The sequence below is a fragment of the Amphiura filiformis genome, chromosome 4 (genome assembly GCF_039555335.1).
Source record: "Amphiura filiformis chromosome 4, Afil_fr2py, whole genome shotgun sequence".
Lineage (NCBI taxonomy): Eukaryota > Metazoa > Echinodermata > Ophiuroidea > Amphilepidida > Amphiuridae > Amphiura > Amphiura filiformis.
The window spans coordinates 841688-862578 of record NC_092631.1 but is presented as its reverse complement, the minus strand read 5'-3'; the positions used below and the strand labels follow the sequence as shown (position 1 = coordinate 862578).

Here is a 20891-nt window from a genome sequence, read left to right as displayed (position 1 = left end):
GCAGAGCCAATTAATTCAAGGGGGGCTTATTATGCAAGCCTGCAATGCCCAAACTCAAAATTGGACAGTGTCCATGCAAACAAAGCTAGTGTTTTCATTTAAATTGGAGCTGTACACGATGTCATTGCCATTGAATATGACCACAATTGCATTTTATAAATGCAATAAAAGGGATGAGTTAGAGGGATGCTAATTACATGTAGCCAAATAATTATGTGCCCCAAAATATTTTGGGAATTACCAAAATTGTCTATATTAAGGGATAATTCCACAATTATGTTCTATTTGGGCTCTGTCAGGAACAGCTAGTATATCATAGGCCTATGCTTCATATGTTGGTGCTGACGGTTTAAAAGAGTTTAATTTTGAGATTATCCCACAAAAACCAAGTAATGAAGAAAAGTCCATGATCTCTTGCTGTACAGTTAATATGCACTGGCAAGGCCTATTCCAGTTAAAATCCACACTACCCCTGTGGAAGATTTTGAAAATATCTTCCAAAGGGGGAGTATGAATTTCAAATGGAATTAGTACATTAACCAACTCTGTTTGAAACTCACCCTCCCTCTTTGGAAGGTTCAGGTTGAATCTTTCAAAGATGGTGCATGAAATTTAATTGGAACTGCTTGATGTGTTCCTTCCATTTGAAATTCATACACCCCCTGTGGAAGATATTTCCAAAATCTTTCACAGGGATTTTAAAGTAGCCCAATCTCACCTTATACTACCTGTGATGCCATAGGCCTACAAGTCATTATCACAATAACCTTTGTTTTATTCCATTTATTCAATAAGCTAGGGGTCAATTTATCTTGGATGACTATATAAAATTGGTTCATTTAGTTTGGAGTCATGTCATCATTATACTAAACACTGTATAGTTTTGTAATATAACCAAATGCACCAAAGTTCAATTTATAGTGAATGGTGTTGCAGATTTTACTATATCAAGATTTAAAAAGTATGTACAAAATATTAAATCTTGCAAAATGATTATACTGTGATGCAAAAAATATGTACCATTGTCCTCTTTGTACAGTATTAAGAAAAGCAAAATGAAGTCTTCCAATGTGTATTTTCTAAATCAAAGAAATAATTTCATTTATTGTTGATGTTGTTGTATTGTGTAATTAAGCAAATTGTTAATTGATTGATTGGTAAATGAGTAAACAAAATGATTACAAAATGTGGTGAATTTTGTAGAGATTTTTTTTTTATAAAAAAAGGCATTAGTGTTTGTCATCCAGATGTTGATGTGAAATAATTTTGGAAAATTATGCACAAGCTTTACTGGATGTAACTTATTATGACCATATCAGTTCGGGGGCACTCGTAATAAACGGACGTCTCTGATTTCAAAGACTGGTCAGTGATTTCACATACGGGGGTCTGTGATATCACATAGGTCGAGCTTTGTTGACAGCTGGGCATTCGATGCAGCACATCGGAACGAAGCTGAGTGTATTAGAATAAGATTTCCTATGTTTAGCAAATATCTACCTGTGCAAAAATTATATCTATCTGTGCAAATTCTGACAAATGGTCCCAGAACACACTTAGATTGCAATGGCCAAAATCAAATGTTTTGAAGTAAAAAAAAATCCCAATTTTACTATCCAATTCATGAATTAGATAGTAAAATTAGCAGGCACTCAAAATGCTCAACTTGGGCTAGCTACAACCCTGATAAAGCCTATACACAAAATTATTCCCACTGCGCTGGCACGTTCACCAAAATTACTAATATTGTTTGCGACTGGCTTTTGAAACTAGGGAATATGTGATTTATGAGACATCTCTGAAATATGATACTCTTATGTGACATGACGCTTCAAGAGTATTTGATATCAGAGACGTCTTTGAATTAGCAGTGCCCCCGAACTGATATTAGGTGTACAATTTTGAAAAAAATCCACTCACATGGTGTGCTATTGATACAGAAATTCTACTTCTATATCTTTTGAAACATGTACAGTTTGGAAAAGGCATTCTTAGAACAATGATAGTCCTAACAGTTTAAAAAAAAACCACTGAGGTAAAGAACCGTTAGTGTGACAGAATATGTTTGTTATACAGGTCTTTTCAGAAAACAAATTTGCTTAACAGATTGATGGTTCATCAGAATGCATATTGAAAAAGGCCAAGAAAGAAAGAAAAAAGTTTGCAAAGCATAGCTTTGAAATTTCACATTTCAGCACATATAATTTGATTTTTCATGTTTTGAAAGTTTGCTGTTCAGTTCCTTTTTGTTTTGTAATAATCAGAAATAAAAATCTTCAAAAAAGTGGACCAAAAATGCAATAAAAATTTATCTTTTTGGGCAAAAGTAGCTGAAACAAATGTGTGTGATTGATTCACAAAATGATGCATCAATGAGCTGTATAGGCTCCAAGTCTGAAAATCTGTGAGCCCTCATCAATTTCAATAATAATAACTCTCTCCATGTGGGAGTCGACTGCAGACCACAACGTTTCAAATTTAAAAAATTTCAGAATTGTAAATTTTCATGACCATATTTGGAATCAGCATGAAAAATGCATTAAAATGAGTGCAAACAAGCCTAGCATTGGTTCAGTGGTTCTTAAGATAGCTCTTGGTATTTTGAGGAAATATCTCAAAACTTGGGATTTTTGTTATGCTGAAGCATAATGGTCAGCAGGCAAGTCATTTAAGGTATTAATGTTAAATTGGTCCACATTATGTGACACTTATAACCCCTTGAGCACTACCTGCCAATCTAACATTGCCTCTGATTGGTCAATTACGTGATATCTTCACTTTAATCACCAATCAGAATGGAGCTTTGCAAATAATTCACCCCATTTTTTTGTGTGGTGAAATTATTCTAACAATGTTGCTGATTGGTCCAATTGATAATGAATACTTCTTTTTGACCAATAGGCAGGTAGTTCTCATGGGGTTAATAATTAGCATGGAAGAATTGATGAGTTTGGCCTGCCTATTTTTAAACACTTCTTCAGATTGAATATACCGTATATTCTCTAATAAACAAAGGGCGTGAAATTTTCAAAAAGGGGCTTATTTTATTAGAGGATTATGATATATGGTAATAATATTATATAAAAGAGCGGTTGGTGAAGTAATGAATGTTTTGAAATATAATGGCCAGATTATCAACATCAAAGGAATTGATCAAATCTAACTGCATTACGAACATTGTGTTTGCAACTTGACTATTTCTAAACAGTGGATTAACAATTGAAAATAATTTACCTGAGAACCATGCATACTTAGAGGGTACGAAACGTATGTAACCTCATTGGGTAATTCCAGTTGAAAGCAATACACCCCCCAGGAAGACATGATTTGAATCTCCCACACAGGGAGTGTGAATTTCAAATGGGGTTACCTGAATGGGTGACTCCATTTGATATCTGCACCCCCTATGGGAGATTAAAGTCATGCCTTCCATCAGGGTATATGGATTTCAACTGGAATAGCCCAAAGCAGGCCCGTACGCAGGGGAGGGGGTGCGACGCACCCCCCCCCAAATTTGGAATAGTATACAAAAAGTCCCATAATTTCAGAATTTGCTAACATAGCGAGCAAACAAAAAATGAGGTTTTTTACACTTTTGGAAACAGGATCTGTGTAAGAAATAAGACAACCAAAGTTGAAGGTATAATGCCATTGAGCCCATTTATTGCATGTTTCATATCCCATAAGTAGGGTTTACTCAAAATAATGTACCTAATTGTGAATTTCAAAAAATATTACCCAATTTATGTGTGATTTCCAAATTGTTGCTAGATTGAGTGTCCAAACTGTTGCCAGATTTAGTTGTGATATAATTAATTTATGGATTTTCAATCCCCATCCCCTTTCCCAACCAATCTTGTCATTTCTTGTCTGAAATATGCATAGCATTTCAACACTTGTTAATAGTTGTATCATAAATAATATTAATATTAAAAAAATGCCTTTTTTTAGAATTAAATGATGAAGATAATAATGATGATGATGACAATGATGATTGAAAAATAAAAAGTAATTTTTTTCGAACAGAATCTGACTTTTTCATAGTATTTGTGTCTGGTGTGTGGAATTAAATGGTTATTTGTGACATGCATGATCTGATCACAGAGAGGATTTCTTACCCCCTTCCCAGAATACTTTGCAAGAAAATGCAACACCTCATTACAGTCAAATGACACCCCTATTACTTTGTAGTTTTCATGTAGATAGAAATAAAAATATTTTGGAAGATCTGGATGTGTTCTGTTCATTGAGATACTTTTTGTCAAGACCTATCGACCCATTTTGAAATGGAAGAAATGCATTGTGGGAAGTTATAAGACATCTTCTCTGATCTGATCCAGTCAAGTCTGAAATTTTGAAAATTGAGTTAGTAGTACAATGAGCTATTTCAGTTGAAACCCATACACCCTCTATGGAAGACATGCCCTTACTTAATTTTCCACACAAGCAAGGAGTGTGAATTTCAAATAGGTTTGCCTGAATGGGTGACCCTTTTTTGAAATATACAAAAATTAAGGTCATGTCTTCCATAGTGGTGTATGGATTTCAACTGGAATAGCCAACTACTAAGTTGCTAAGCTTACCGATATATATAAGGGATGAAATCAAAACTCAACCGGCGGTTGACCGTTGCTATTGTTCTAAACATAAACAATGGCAACCAGATGGAACTGCTGGTCGAGTTTTGATTTCATCCCTAAGTTACTGGTATGCCAGATATTGAGAGAATCACACAATGGATTTTCTACCAAAATATTTTTAACTACCCCAATCTTCAAAATGATTTTGACCATTTTGTAAAAAAAACAACGATGCTACTCATGCTGTGAACAACTTTGTCTCAGCACATCCCATTTTAAAGGGATTTTTATTTGGTCCTTATTTCGGTTTCAACTTAAAGCCGATGCTATGCAGTTTGACATCTGCCGAGTCACACCACCAGTCATGGTCCCCCCCAAAAAAAAAACTCCTATAAATCGGTCTGAACATACATAGTGCAATTTTCATCATAATACATTGACAGATGAGCTGGTATTTGCATAAACATTCAGTCAACATTTATAGGTACATTTTCACAGGAAAATTTTCTGGACATGTGACCAATGCGTATCAATGCGAGTGTAACCTCGAGCCTGATCTCTGACCCCCGGCGGTGACCTCGCTATTCAAGTCTTAGTAATTTTGAATTGGAATAGTATTTTTGACTGAAATTTTGATAGAAATTTGTGCATTGCAAATTTATTGAATATTATGTTATCTTAATTTCTTCACAATATCATCAAAACGTAATTTCAAAAATATCTATCTTCGGAAAAAAATATTTATCTACGGAAACTCAATACCATAATAATAATACTTGCGACAAGTAACTTATTTTGCATCAAAGGAGGAATTCTTCCTATTCAAATACATTGGAAGACCACCCGCCGTGCTCGGGGTCACATTCCATAATGCTAATATGTCTGCGCCCACGGGTGTCACATGTCCAGAAAATTTTCCAGTAAAATAGTATGGCCAGAGTCTTGCATCGAAGGCCTTGAGTTAATGCTAGAATGGATTGTTTAATGGTTGATTACTGCTAAATGATCACTTTTCTTTGTTTTATTTTGCTAATCAACACAAAAGGTAGACAATTTACACAGTTTTTCACTATTTTTTGGCATTTTCAAATTTACGTGAGCAAAACCCCAAAATCATGGCTTTACCTTACGGTACACAATGATGATGATGATGATAATAGTTTTTAAAGTCTTTTTGAAAGCATCAAGTGAATCAAAACACAGATTCAAAGGAAGCAAGTTCCATAGTGTAGGTGCATAAGCATAGAAGGCCCTGTCGCCAAATGAACCAGATGTCCAAGGAACGGAAAGAAGATGCTTATCCAATGATCTAAGGTCGCGTGATGGAATATACGGTATAAATTGATAGTTCACTGATATAAGAAGGTGCCATGTCATGGAGCACTTTTCAGATGAGACGGAGTTTGAAATTAATGCAATACTGAATTGGTAACCAATGCAGACGTTGTAAGACGGGTGAAATAGGATCAAATTTTCTAGTCCTTGTGAGCATGCGTGCAGCGGCATGTTTTTTATATATAAGTGTAGTATGTACAAGACAAAACAATATCTTTTCACCTTTGGCGAATAAAATGGTATACATTTGGTAACAATGTAGTACATGATAAATTCAGACTTTTCTTACGCATTATTGATCTGACTTATAGCCTGATTGCATTCTTACACACTCTGGACATCCATCAGTATCTACAAAGCTAGCGCTTTTCTATCGTCACCCACACCTCTTCTTTCGGAGCTGTCACAAATCCATAGACTGGTTCTACTACCTGTCCTTCAACAATGTTGAACTTAAAAGCCCGGCACAAAACAGCTAGAAATACAGAAATCTCCCCATAGGCAAAACGGTAGCCAGGGCAGATTCTCTTGCCGGCAAAACCAAAAGGTTGGAAGGCAAACTTGTCTCTCTGCTTGCTGTTCTCTGGACTAAAGCGCTCTGGATCAAACCTGATGAGAAACAAGGAAATTCAGCAAATAAGCAACAACTTTCATCAAATAAATTAAGTTCGTCAAAAAGCACATTCCCCCTTTGCACATCTGCCATCTTGCTACCAAAACAATGTTATTTGGTTTCATTGTTAAAAAACAAAACAATTATAAGCACTATACAAATGGTCAGTATTATGCTCAATACAGTTGATTACATTTATACTGCTATAGGACAAAAGTTAACATGGGACTTTAGTGTACACCTGGAGAAGAGTCTACTAGTCAGTTAACACCAATCTTCTTAGAAGTTAATGACTGCGCAGTGCGCAAAAGTTGTTTTGAGGGTATTGTGATATATCTAAACACTGTGCTTTGGAACCGAGGAATATCCAGAGAGGCGCAGGCCCGAGGCAAAGTTTACCTCACTCATAACCGGCACTCTTCACTTTTTCAATTCAATTGTCTTCTTTTAAATTAGAAAACAGAACACAATTTTAACTGTATCTTTTGTTTGTTTTCCCGGTAAAAATTAGCCTATTAGCCGAATAGCCTATGAAGGAAATACCGCTAACGACCAATTACACTAGCGCGCAATCACACGATGCCCAAATACGGCGGCCGAAATTGTTCGAATGCATAACAGGACATGCGGCAAGGTCATTGTAGAGCGTATTTTTGGCTATGTCACAAGACTGGCAAACAAAAAGTGTTTTGGTTCACTACCACCAGTTGCACATATCTTAATTTTCATTATAGGGTCAGTCACTACATCAACAACTAACCCACTGCCCAGACAATTGACCTGAATTGTTATGACCATAGCCATACAGCACTTACTTTTCTGGGTGTGGCCATTGTTCCTCATCTTGTAGTGTCACACCTAATGCATGGATGACTGGTGTCTGTGAAGATAAGAGAAGTAATAGCTATTACCAACGATAAACTTTCTTAATAATTACAACCAGAGCAGTCAGAAGGGGGGCCCAATTTTCAAATCAAAATAAATGTAAGTAATGGCCGGGCTTCATCCCGGAGTGCTTATGCAACGCAGGGGGGGTGTCTGAGGGGATGTGCCCCCTGAGAAGTTAGAAACTTTTGGAAAATGAAGACCCAATTGAAGCCATTTGGTTGACCATTTTGTCACTATATATTATTGTGTAAAATTTCACTTTGAAAAAGCCTAAAATTTGTGAAAAGACAGCCCAAATTGAAGCCATTTGTGGATATGTTGTCTGAATTATTGCTTTATAATGATGTACCCATAAAGCTGCGCACACAGGGGGTGTCAGAAGTGAGAAAATTGTGCAAAATGAAGACCTAATTGAAGCCATTTGGTGGACCATTTTGGCACTATTATTGTGTATAATTTTAGTTTGAAAAAGCCGAAAATATCAAATTTGCGAAATGACAGGCCAATTGAAGCCACTTTTTTCACTGTTATTGTATGAATTATTGGTTTAAACATCAAGTGGTGGGTGTTAAATACAGACACGAAAAGGGGCACTTGTTTGTATACGCAGGGGGTGTCTGAGGGGGATGTTCCCCCTGAGAAGTTTAGAAATATTTCAAAATGAAGGTCCAATTGAAGCCATTTGGTGCATCATTTTTACACTAAATATCTTTGCTTTTAAAATAAAAAAGGGTCCGAACTCAATTCGCAATTAAAGCATGCATGGAACGATGTTGAATTGAAGTCAGCACGTAGCACGGAGTCCGAATAGGCCTACTGACTTTGGTGACAAAATGTGACGGGCCCTGCATATCGGCGGGCCCGCCGTAATTTTCTCATGCTTTTGGGCAGAGGACCCGCCTTCAAGCAAAATAATCACAGACCTATATAGATTAACCCGACTGCTATTTAGGCATGGGCCTACTATACGTGCAATTTAACCTTTTCCTTCTCCTTTTCTCTTCTTTTTCTCCTTTTCCTCTTTCTCTTCTCTTCTCTCCTTTTCTCTTTTTTTTTTGGGTGGGGGGGGGTCTGGCCCGCCGGGCGCCCCCTGAATCCGCGCCTGCATGCGAGTGCGTTTAGACAGGCACTATATGCAAGTTTACATTCAAATGTAGTTACAAGCACCTTTACAAGCGATCGTCTGAACAAGCCTATTATTTGCACATTTATATAATACCTTTTTAATAGATCGAGGCACTTTACAAGATAAATACAAAAACAGTATGAAATTTGACCCATATTGACCATATTGGGACATATATATTTCTACCCATCTAGAGACCTTGATTAGAAGTTGATTTCTGAGGGTGGATGATAGCCCTCTCTTCCAATGCAACTAATAGTACACTTTGATAACACCTTTATTTAAAGTGTATGACATAGTGGCGTATTGATGTGTACATACCCCACTATGTGATACACCAATTTCTAATGTTTTACCATTTTCTTACCATGCGCCAATTTAATTTTTTTTTTTTTATGAAATGGTACGCAGGGTTTTAACCATTGGAAGGGGTTGATATGGAAGCTCTTTATATTTTACACCCTACCTTAGACCTTCTGAACCATATCTTTCTGATTTTCAAAGGTGCTGTCACCCAAAAAACTGGGGTCTCCCCGTCAGTCCGAAACACCGTCAGTCCGAACCACTGTTAGTCCGAATTTTTAGGGTTAGGTTTGGGTAAGGTAAGCTTAAAATTCGGACCAACAGTTGTTCGGACTGACTGGGTTTCAGGCTGACGGGGTGTACCAAAAAAACTTACCCCTTTAGGTATAACATGTCCTCCCAGCATAGTGTCAATATCTTGAAATCTTGCAGCCCAAGGAGCCAAGACGGAGGTCCTAAGACTCTCATCTAGTACTTGCCTTAGGTAACTACAGAAGAGAAATTCAATGCAAATTCTATCAACCAAGGACCTTCAAAAATTTATAGAAACTTGAAAATAAAGTAATATATAATATATTATAAACCCAAGAGTTAAACTGAAGTTTTTATGATCATGTTTTAATCTCATTCATAATCATACCTCCAGTTAATTGTAATCAATTTTAGTCAAGCACATCTTACATTTCAGGAGGAGTATGGTTCTGACTGTTCTCAGTTTCATGATATTTGATGAAACTAAAACACTAGGCAAATCACACTGAAAATTGACACAGTCAAAAGCAGCAATAAAATAAGCTGGCCATCTTATCTTATCCATTTTAACCCCATGAGAACTACCTACTATTGGTCAAAAAGAAGTTTTCATTATCAATTGGACCAATCAGCAACATTGTTAGAATAATTTTACCACACCAAAAAATTGGGGTGAATTATTTGCAAAGCTCCATTCTGATTGGTGATTAAAATGAAGATATTATGTAATTGACCAATCAGAGAGAATGTTAGATCGGCAGGTAGTGCTCATGGAACTTGCTGTCCTGGATCATTGGTCATTATAGCAGACAATTACAGCAGACAAAAGCTACTTACTATCAGAACATACTGAAAACCAGCCAAAATCAATTTCAGTGTTATTTTTTCTTCACTGTGGTAATGTTCAGCACTACATGTAATATGCCATTTTCAGCATGATTTTCAGTGTCCAATTTCCATAGTGATACATACCAGCTGGTCCTATGTCATGTCTATATATAATCTCATCTATTACAAATTATACTCACACAAGTTGTGTAATATGACTTAGGTCCACATCTTCATCACCCAACACACTCTCTATCTCCTTGTGTAGCTTCTCCTGAATATCTTGATGGGTAGCGATGAAATACAAAGTCCATGCCAGCACTATTAAAAATAAAGAATAGATAGAACAAGTGATTTTCTCCTTACCATGAGTGAAGCAGTTAACACTTCTTGGTACTTGACCCACCAACTTATGCAGCAATAATCAGGAACAGTTTGAAGTTGATCGGTTATTGTGTTTCAGCTGCAGAGTGGATTAATGAAAATGTAGGCAAAATATGTAGGCAAACTACAATAAAAATATTGACCATCCATTATGACACGATATTGGATAGGCAAAAAACAAAATCCTATCTTTTATTCTCATTCTTATTCACATTCTTATTCACATTCTGAGTCACATGTCGACCCTGGTCGAAAATGAGTTTTACACATGTTTCTAAAGAGGACATTTAGAGCTTTCAGAAACTGAAAACCCCATGTTTATACGCCTTTTCTTTGTGAAATTACATCAATTTATCAATCGCTGAAAACAATAGAAAACAAAAGAATTTCAAAACTTTCTTTGCCAATATCTCAAAATCAATGTTAGCGCCATCCGACTCATTCCCCTTGATCGTGTCACACATTTGAAAGAAAAAATTTTTTTCCAGAAAAGGGAGTTATTTTTTGAGGATGTCCCCTTTAAATGAAAGAAACTGTCACAAACATCTAAGCCACCGAACTGCGTTCTTAGTTTGTGCATGTGTATTACGTAAACACATCGTGCGATTATTGAGGATCAACGAAGGCGGCATGCGCGCCGTCTGATATGACTATCCACCATTGTGTGATATTATATAATCAAATTACATGAATTCTTTACCAGCCACACCCACTGAATAAGAATAGACTGTAATTGTACAATTCCTTCTCATCCCATACACAGACTATAACATGCTCATGATCTGGAATTCACATAAAGCTGTTAGTCCCACGCATGTTTAAAGGAGACCATCTCTGGACAACCTCCCTCCCCATCCTATAATCTTGCAGTCTTGGAACACTTTTTTGTCAAAAATGGAAAACTGTCACCCCTCCCACATACAATGTTGAGAAATGCCAATGTCTTCAGCATCATTGATTGATAGAGAGATGGGAAGGGGACATCACTGTCCTGTTTATTCCTAAACACAATATATGTTATTTCCATGTTATTTCCATGATGAAAAACTTGTGCACAAAAATTCCAAGAACGGATTGTGCATAGCACAGTGTCATCGCCCCGATATCTTCATGGCAGAAATCACCATGGTAGGTTGAATCCACAGCCACGCATGGCCATTTTGTCCTGACCTTTGAGACACATAATGAGCCGAGGGACATCCCGACTAAGGCTACTGACAATAGCTCGGTAATTGACTTCTCTGTGTGTATTGTGAGCTTGTGTATACGCCATGTGAGTGAGTGCTCACACTACGCTGTGTGTGACCTCTGTGTGTATACGCCATGTGAGTGAGCGCTCACATCAGAAAATCAGAATATTTCTGTCAGTTTTTGAGGTCAAGACGCTCGCTTCTTTCTCAAGACGCTAGCTATCGACGATAATATCCGTTGAAGATATATGTTCAAGTGCAAGGAACCAAATCTGGTTTCTTTATACGAAATCATTTATGGGAGATATTCATCATTTTGTACCCTGGTATCCAAAGATTTATCGTCTGAATATCAATCGTGCATAGCACATTAACGTGTATCGATCCCAGGTATTCATTTCAGTGTCTCTGACTGTATAATGTAATTATTAACCTGGCAATGTCGGTGTGCATAGTTAACTGTGTATGTAAATCCTGTCTACATTATACTCAACACATTGTAACCACCACTTTCTATTATGTGCAATGGGCTGCAAATAACATGAATAAAAATTGAGAGTGAATCCCCTATCTGTGAAATACCATCCCCATTTGGAGAAATTGTCATGTATTCATAAATATGCAAATAACATAACACTAAACTATACAGCACATCAGGTCACCATATCCTATCACCATACCAAGTTTGAAGTTGATTGGTTATTGCGTTGGAGCTGCACAGTGGATTAATGAATTGCTTCCGCCCGGACAGCCAGCCAAAGAAACAACAAGGCAGGCAAACAACCAGGCAACCATCTGGATGATAACATAAGCTCCACATATGTGTGGGGACCAATACAGCATTAATATTGCAAGTCACTTACAATTTGAAGAGGTATGAAATCCACCAATGATAAAGGTGATACTATCACACTTGATTTGAGTTTCTGGAAAATTATTCTTCAGTAGAACATCAATGAATAGTTGACGCTCAGGCGGTGGAGGGTTGTCACGTCTCAGCTTGATGATGGTATCGATGGTTGACAACATCTGGGCTCTTGCTGAAAGGTATATGTGAGAGAAACTATTATTGGTTACGCAATTGCCAGCAATCTCCAGACCTAAATTTGGGTCCGGAATCATTGTGGTGAAAAAGTCTCTGAAGATATCTGAGTAATAATTGCCAATGCAAGGAATGCCTACCTTGTTTGAATGCCTTGTCCCTATCAGTGCCTTCCTCAGGAAGTCCATGTGCAAGACTATGTTCCATCTCATGCCAACACTAAATAATTCGGGGAAAAACAAAGAGAAGAGCTTAATGCCACCCATACACATTCAATATTATTGGGCAATATCAAAGACTAGATACAAAATCTACCATTGTGTACTGTACATGTACATACAATCAATAATAGTGCACAATGGAAGATTTTGTATCTAGAGTCTCTGATATTGCCCAATAAAATTGAATGTGTATGGGCCGCATTATGGTTGATAGCAAAAAAGTGTATGCATCCTTTTTCTCTGTGGTTATTTCAGAGATATTACTTTTGATTGAGATGTGTATAACAGTTCTCTGGGACACCATATTTGGTACCCAAAATATTTTATAAATGAGGAATATTTTCACACAAAAAAAAAAACACAATAGAAAGTTGAGTTTTATTGAGTTCTATTGAACTAGCAACATCTTATTCCAGTGAAAACATTTTATAGAAAAATTATGGATCAAAGGCAGCTAAAAACTCTAAATGACCACTTTTTGTGAGAATAACCCATATAACAATTGTTTTGAAGTAAAGAAGCACACTTAAACTACAACAATCTTTTAAGATTGTTGTAGTTTAACTGGGGAGGTCTTTTAAAAAGACCTCAGTTAGGATCAGCTCACCAAGTTTTGTACAGGTTACACCGGGACAGCTGAGCAGTTATAGGTACTTGTCCAGGTAAATTCCAAACCAATTAATTTTTTTACAAGAGCATATTTTACCGTCACCCACTTGATTCTAGCACCTTACCGACTAAATTAAATTACTTGTTTTAAAGTATACACCCAAAGACCCTTAAAATGAAAGAAAAAAATCATTTTGTACACAAAATATGAAAAAAGGCCCTATGTCACATGGGAAAACACAGTTAATCGCCCAAAACCGACAATTGCTGGAAATTGCGGGAAATTATGCTAAATTGTGACCAATCACTATGAATCGCGTTAAATTTTGATAAACCACAGCAAATTGAGGTAACTTTTACAAAATTGTTTCAAATTTTGGTCGAATGGCTAAGGCTAAAACTGCCAAAAATCACCATGAAATCTCCTATGAAAGCTTTTAAGCTTTTAAAAACCTGCAAAATGGCTGGAAATCATAGTAAATTGCTGACAATTATGCTAAATTTTGATCAACCACAGCAAACTGAGGTAAATTTTACAAAAATGTTTCAAATCTTGACCAATCGACTAAAATCGCCGAAAAATTTGCTAAGAAAGCTTAAAATCCACAAAATGGCGATAAATTTAGCAAAAATAATGTGCGATCCGTGTTTTCCCATGTGACATGTGCCTTAAAAAAGACAGACTGAGACAAATACCAACAAGCTACTTACAATGTCATAGTTCTTTCTGAATGACAAGCATGCTTTATCATCTTTAAAATAGTCCCCAAATGATGTTATTGTAATTCCTTTAAGTACCAATGCTGTACAATATTGCTGCAAAGGAATGTGTTCATCCTTGGGTAGTGTCTTCATCTTGGTCACTAGTTCAGATACCAACTATTTAAAATTTAAAAAAAGATGCCAATTGAACACAAACAAGTTTGTCATAAATCAAAAATATTTTGTAGTCTAGTGCTTAAGCCAAAAACCTAAAAGTAGCGTCCGCACAATATTTTGTGTTTTCTATATCTCTGAGACCTACTGGTTCAGAATATGGTGGATGCCACCCTGGCACCCTTGGGCATTTCGAAATAAATGACCGCAAAATGACCCCATAGGGTTATACACTGGTGAAAAAGTGAAAGTGTTCAAATATCACTTCAAAGTAATCAAATCATTTGTCTAGGCCCAAGGATCACAAATATGTATTTTTTTCTCAATACAACCTTTTGTTCAGAAGTTATATGCTGCAATAGGTCAAGGGTCAATTTTCAGTTTGCACAGGGGTAAAAAAAATAAAGATTTTCATGAAAGTTGTCGCAAATTGTTTTGTCTACCAAAAGGAATTCAGAAACATAAGAGTTATATATATATTAGCTCCGATGTCTGGTTGATGAGTTACGGAGACAAATATTACATAGATCAATAATCTCAATAGGAATAAATGGTGTTTTGCCTTTGTTATCGTCTATCTTAGTAACTTTACATTGTAGAGAGTGTAAACTATTATGTTTCGGAATTCCTTTTGCCAGACAAACAATTTGCTACAACTTTCACGAAAATCGGACCAACTTTAATAGAAAGCATGTTCGGATACATACATCAGTTTGACAGCTCGAATTACAGCTTTCACATTGATACTGCTCATGATCTATAGCTGGTTATACATCCAACGTACCTCATTGAATATGCCCATGTAATAACGCACAGCATCATGGCTGAAGGCTTTGTCATAGAGATTGCGCCTCTTCCTTCCATCAGCACCATTGGCATACTGAATACTGTCTGCTCCAAACAATGGTTGAAATAGGGTAAATAAATCAGCTGAAAAAAGCAAGTGCATACATAAGTGCTTGAAATCAGTTACTGTGAGAAAAGTGGATCATTTTATCTTGTGGTGTAATCTGTTGTGACATCCTCTGAATTCAAAATGTGTGATTCCATGAAAAGTTACAGTACAAAAGGCAATGGGCTATTCTAGTTGAAATCCATACACCCTGTGGAAGACATATCCTTAATCTCCCACATAGCCTAGGGGTAAAGATTTCAAATGAAGTCACACATTTTGGTAAACCCATTTGAAATTCACACTCCCTGTGTGGAAGACTGAGGTCATGTCTTCCATAGGAGAAGTATGGATTACAACAAGAATTACCAAATATGCGATGGCTAAAGTTCGATTCAGTCTCCACATTGCAGCACAATGCGATGATGCGATGCTTTTAAATATGGTAGCATCACGCGATGAAATTAAAATGTACATTTAATTTAATCGTGCGATGCTGCGATGTTTTAAAAGTATGTGGGGTCTGCATCTCCTTTTATGGTCATTCTGCCAACCTTGAATTTCCAGCAGCCAATCACAGCCGTGCATGGCTGCGATATTGCAGCATGAAGCGATAAAGTTGAACAAAATCCAACTCTGTCACAGACCGAAATTTCCCACTGCATGATGAGAATGTATGTATGTAGCATAAAAGAAACATACTTTCTTATTTGTGATGGCAAATTTCTGATATAAGATAAGATGACTGTATTCCTGTCAACATCAAACAACAGATTATAATGACGGTCGGAGGAGATGCATCAAAGGCAAAAGCCAGTGAGAAATGATGCATCCCCTTTTCAAATTTATACAAAAAACAACTAAACTCATGTACATAAAAAGATAACCAGATAATAAATTTGATGCCAGATCAATCATAAAACTGCATGACAATAATCAGAGAAATATAGAAAATCTTTCAATAATTCTTGTCATTTTGGTCCAATTTCAAGTGACAATCTACGACTGGGTGGATTAAATCAATTCACAAAACAAGTTGACATACCACAAACAACATGGCCTTATCCTCCTAAAGTGGTCCAATTTCACCACACTTTTTGTCTATCAAAACTAACTCACACAAACTCATCTGTTTGTCATAAGCATTGACATGATTTTAGGATTTGGGGAGATTTGTTGTGAGAATTGATTCTCTTATTCTGTCTTCACATCCTGTCTTACATACATGAATCAAGTCTTTGTGTTATGTTATATAATTACGTGGTCTATCAAAAACAGACTGGTGTTCTCTGAAGAGCTCTGGTGATGCAATACTAACAGCTAACTGTGTTCCCCACCAGAAAGTTGCAATAGGTCCGTAGTCTTCATGTAGATCCATCAGGAAGTCATGCATGCTACCAGCTTTTCCAATATCTGGGATATTGCCATCCCTAAACATCAAATAAAGATAATGATTGACAGATAAGTTAAATAAAAAATCCCTTTAAAAAGGGATGAGCAGCGACGAAGTTACTGTCATTCTACATGTAAACTACCAGATTCCTTTTGTGGCTGCCTGCACATGTAGGTGCACCGTTGCCAAGGTACTTGGCTGGTTCTGTGCAGTACCAGGGGAGTACCAATGTTGTACCACTGCTGGTGGGTCCTGTGCAGTAGCAGCATTGGTATGTGTAGGTACTCTGTGTGTACCAGTCACATACTAGTACCTTGGCAATGGTGTACCTGTGCAGGTGGCTGCAATAAGAATTTTGTTACTGTGCACAAAAATAAACAGTACACACTTAAATAAGGGACATTTAGAAATTATCACTCCGAAATGCGAAATTTGAATACCACAAAAATGTCATGCCTTATAGTATTTGCCTTCCTTTGGAAATTAGCCTTCAGTGTTCAACCCTTATTTGCTTTCCTTTGGAAATTAGCCTTCAGTGTTCAACCCTTATTTGCTTTCCTTTGGAAATTAGCCTTCAGTGTTCAACCCTTGTCTGACTGCAGGAGTTGAAAGTATGTGATTTGTTTCTCTAAACAGTTATTTCACAATAGCATTCATTGAATCACCCAATTACCCCACTGGTAAGTTGAAAAAAGTCTGAAAAAAATGGTATGGGATTACGATTGGAGGTAATCTGAATCATTGAAGTTGAATATTGGAAACCATTATTATAGACTTCTTTTAGGAATAATTAAGGACAGATTTTTACAGTTCTTGTACATTCTGGTGAACATTATCATGATTATCGAATACATACTTGGGATCTGATGGATCCAAGCCAGGGACTGTGGTCACTCGTTTGGAACCCTAAGAAGAAAAAAAAGCACAGAAAAGCAAAATCATACAAAATTAATAATATAGGGTATTTATTAATTATAGCTGGTATTTAAGGGTAAAATTAAGTATAAGTACAAGTTGTTTATCATATTTTCTCTAATTAACGCCCCGGGCAGTGGCGTAGCATCATAGGGGCACGGAGGGTATGGCACGTGCCCCCCAATCGATCTGAAAAATCCATAGGAAAATTGCCGAAAAACGGCTTGTGCCCCCCATCAGAGATCCGGTACCCACCAATCATGGTCGGTGCCCCCATGTGATGACCCACGCAATACCACTGGCCCCGGGTGTTACATTTTTCAAAAGGGGGCATTAATTTGAGGTACCGTATTTTTATACTGATAATTCCCATTTGCTAGTACTGTCTGGCAGTACTGCGGTGCTCCACAAACAATAATAAGAAATTTTACAAAAACTGTAAACGCTCAGACTGTCGATAACAATGGCTGCATACTTGGATATCATGAAAGCTGTGATCGGATGGTTGAAAATATGGGTACTGTACATGCATGGTATTTAGACAGGATCAGTTTGGTTGAAGAAATGGTAGGGCAGTTAATACAGGGGCTTTAATAAGAGGTGTATAGTCATAGTCACTTATGAATGTGATTCCTAGATGAAAAATAATGAAATTTGTACTTGTACGAATCACTCTTCATCTAAAGAACCCCTAATTACTGATGAGCATACCAGTGCTCCCTGATACCCAGCATAGACCCTATGAACCCAGAGTGTGAGCTGTGCTGGGTCTTTATTATATGTGTAATGTCAAAAATTTCAAACCAGTACTACATGTCACATTCAATTTCTACAGTCTTTTGATGTGCAGGGTGAAACAAAGCTTTTTAAATACCGGTATTTAATTTATTATAGTGTGAATCAGATGAAGAATTATGTACTGGTATACACTAGGATCCACAACATGCTCATCTATCAAGGCACAGTTCTTTAACCCCAAGGATGACCTTTGAAAATTTGGGTACACAAACTCATACTCCGCAACTTGAGGTCAAATTTTGCCCTATTATTGTTTTATTGAGGTTACTGAACTATGCCATTGGGATGAGGCCATTGTGGTCCATAGTGATAGTATAATACTTACAGGGTAGAGATAAATAACAGCACCAATAAGTACCACCACAAACGTGACCGCAAATATGACAAAGGCAAGCATGGTGCCACGTCACACAACTTAATTACCTGCAACTACCTACAATTAAGAGGCAAAAAAATTAATTTAAGCACAAACATGAACATAAAATGTACAAAATTTGCTCTGGCAATGCCTCCCCCCCCTCCATATTTTATTCTTTTACATCTGATTGTCTTGGTGTTCTCATCAGCTAGCCAAATTGCCAAGGCTGCCTTCAAAAGAGCCAAGATTAACTTCAGAGTTGATCATAAAATTCTTGATATACCCTAGAGTCCGAAGATTTTCGTTTTACGGAAAACGGAAGAAAATCACAGAATCGGAGGTACAACACGGAAAATGACATTTTTGTATGATGTGACAAAAATTGTTAAAAGATAAGAGAAATAAATGTTAACAAGAGCACCAAGGGTGCTGTAGCTCAATTGTTATTTGAAATTTGACATTTTAATATAATATAATGTTCAGATATATGTATAATCGTTGAATATATCAAATTGGGTTTTTTTTAATACACCGGTATTTAATTGTGGTTATAACATTTATTTATTTATTTATACCAGCTTTTTATACCAGTACTCATGCAAAACCGATCATCTATTCATAAACCATCATTTCATTCACATCTCACAGATGATACAAGCTTGGGATTTCCCAAGATTAATTATACACATTAACCTTTCTCATTACATCACTTCCTGAGGGTTTTTCTCTATGGTGCAATACACTGAACATTGAGCAATACGGAAAATCCCCTATGATATTAATAACTCTGCTTCACTTTGTTTACAGCATTTAAGGTTTTTTCCCCTAAAACATGTCGCAACCCAGCAAACACAAAAACATTTTAAAAACGTTTTAAATAAGTTATATTTTGGCTTTTGGTTTAGGTAAAAACGTATTAATAACATTAAAATGTCGGGTTATATAAAGGTCATGATAACGTTTTAAAACGTTTTGTATGAAAACACACTACAACAATATTTTTTAATGTTTTCAAAACATGTTATTGTAAACTATTTTTGCAAACATTTTTGCCAAATATTTTGTCAATATTTAAATAACATTATTTTAAAATATTTGAACCCACCAAACACAGAAATGTTCTTCAAATGTTTTTCAAAACCTTTTAATAACATTTAAATGTCGGGTTATATAAAGGTCATGAAAACGTTTTTAAAACGTTATTGCAAATATTTTGGGCAAACATTTTTCGCAAAATATTTTTTCAACCCCAAAATAACATTCTGTTTAGAATGTTTTGTATCAAGTGTTCAAGAATGTTTTTGGAATGTTATTAAAACGTTTTTATACCCTTTATATAACCCAACATTTATACGTTTTCTGTAAAACATTTTTGTTTGCTGAGCAATAGATTATCAAAAAAAATGTTTTTAAGGTTATGAAAACGTTTTATACTCTTAATATACCCTTTATATAACCCGACATTTAAACGTTATCTGACAACCTTTTATAACCTTTTGCGAATGATGTCGAAAACGTTTTGTGTTTGCTGGGAACACACAAACTCTTGCATGATCACTTCCAAGGTGCTTCCCCTGGTCTCATATTTCTCATGACATACTTTCAGCTTGTAAACAAAGTTTTATAATTAAATTAAATTACTGAGGACACATCACAATGTAAAATAAAAAGGCCCATAAAATTGAATAGCACTTAGTTCGGATCTAAAATTCTCACAAAATGCTTTTGAGTGATTACAAAAATAATTAATAATTTTAATTCAGGGGCTATGTGGAAATTTTTTATTGTATTTCTTGTGCAATGACATGTCTATCTGAATGAATAATAAATAAATGAATGGGCACCACATATCTTCAGGTATAAACTTTGGGGGAAATCTACCATGTGAATTCGCTCTCAAGGATTCCAATTACTAAGTTTACCCCAAATTTATCTGTGTCTGTTAATTAGTTGAATAAATGTAGGCCTTCAAGACATCCAAAAGCGGTTCTCGGACAAAAACTTTGGGGGAAATCTACCATGTGAACGCTCTCAAGGATTCCAATTACAAAGTTTACCCCAAATTTATCTGTGTCTGTTAATTAGTTGAATAAATGTAGGCCTTCAAGACATCCAAATTGCACCTGCATTGCTGAAAAGCCATCCAATTTTTTTCTTAACCATCTGTTTCTGTGATAAAAATACTGTTTAATAATACCGAAATAAAGTTATATTGCCAAGGCATGAACCCTATATCCCTCCAAACATCGTAATAGTTGGCCTATTGTTGTGAGAATGTTCCAATCAGA

General features: G+C 36.2%; 1 protein-coding gene across 1 annotated transcript; it reads right to left on the bottom strand.

Annotated features, from left to right (window-relative positions):
* Window positions 1–5012: 5012 nt before the first annotated feature.
* Window positions 5013–18661, bottom strand: LOC140149669 (cytochrome P450 20A1-like). The gene is made up of 11 exons (XM_072171749.1): window positions 18571–18661; window positions 17389–17438; window positions 16400–16569; window positions 15032–15177; window positions 14083–14250; window positions 12682–12760; window positions 12363–12539; window positions 10126–10246; window positions 9222–9333; window positions 7344–7408; window positions 5013–6524 (listed from the first exon to the last, which is right to left on the bottom strand). Exons 1-11 carry the CDS (start codon window positions 18640–18642, stop codon window positions 6275–6277), a joined length of 1410 nt encoding a protein of 469 aa, XP_072027850.1. The 5' UTR covers window positions 18643–18661; the 3' UTR covers window positions 5013–6274.
* Window positions 18662–20891: the final 2230 nt, after the last annotated feature.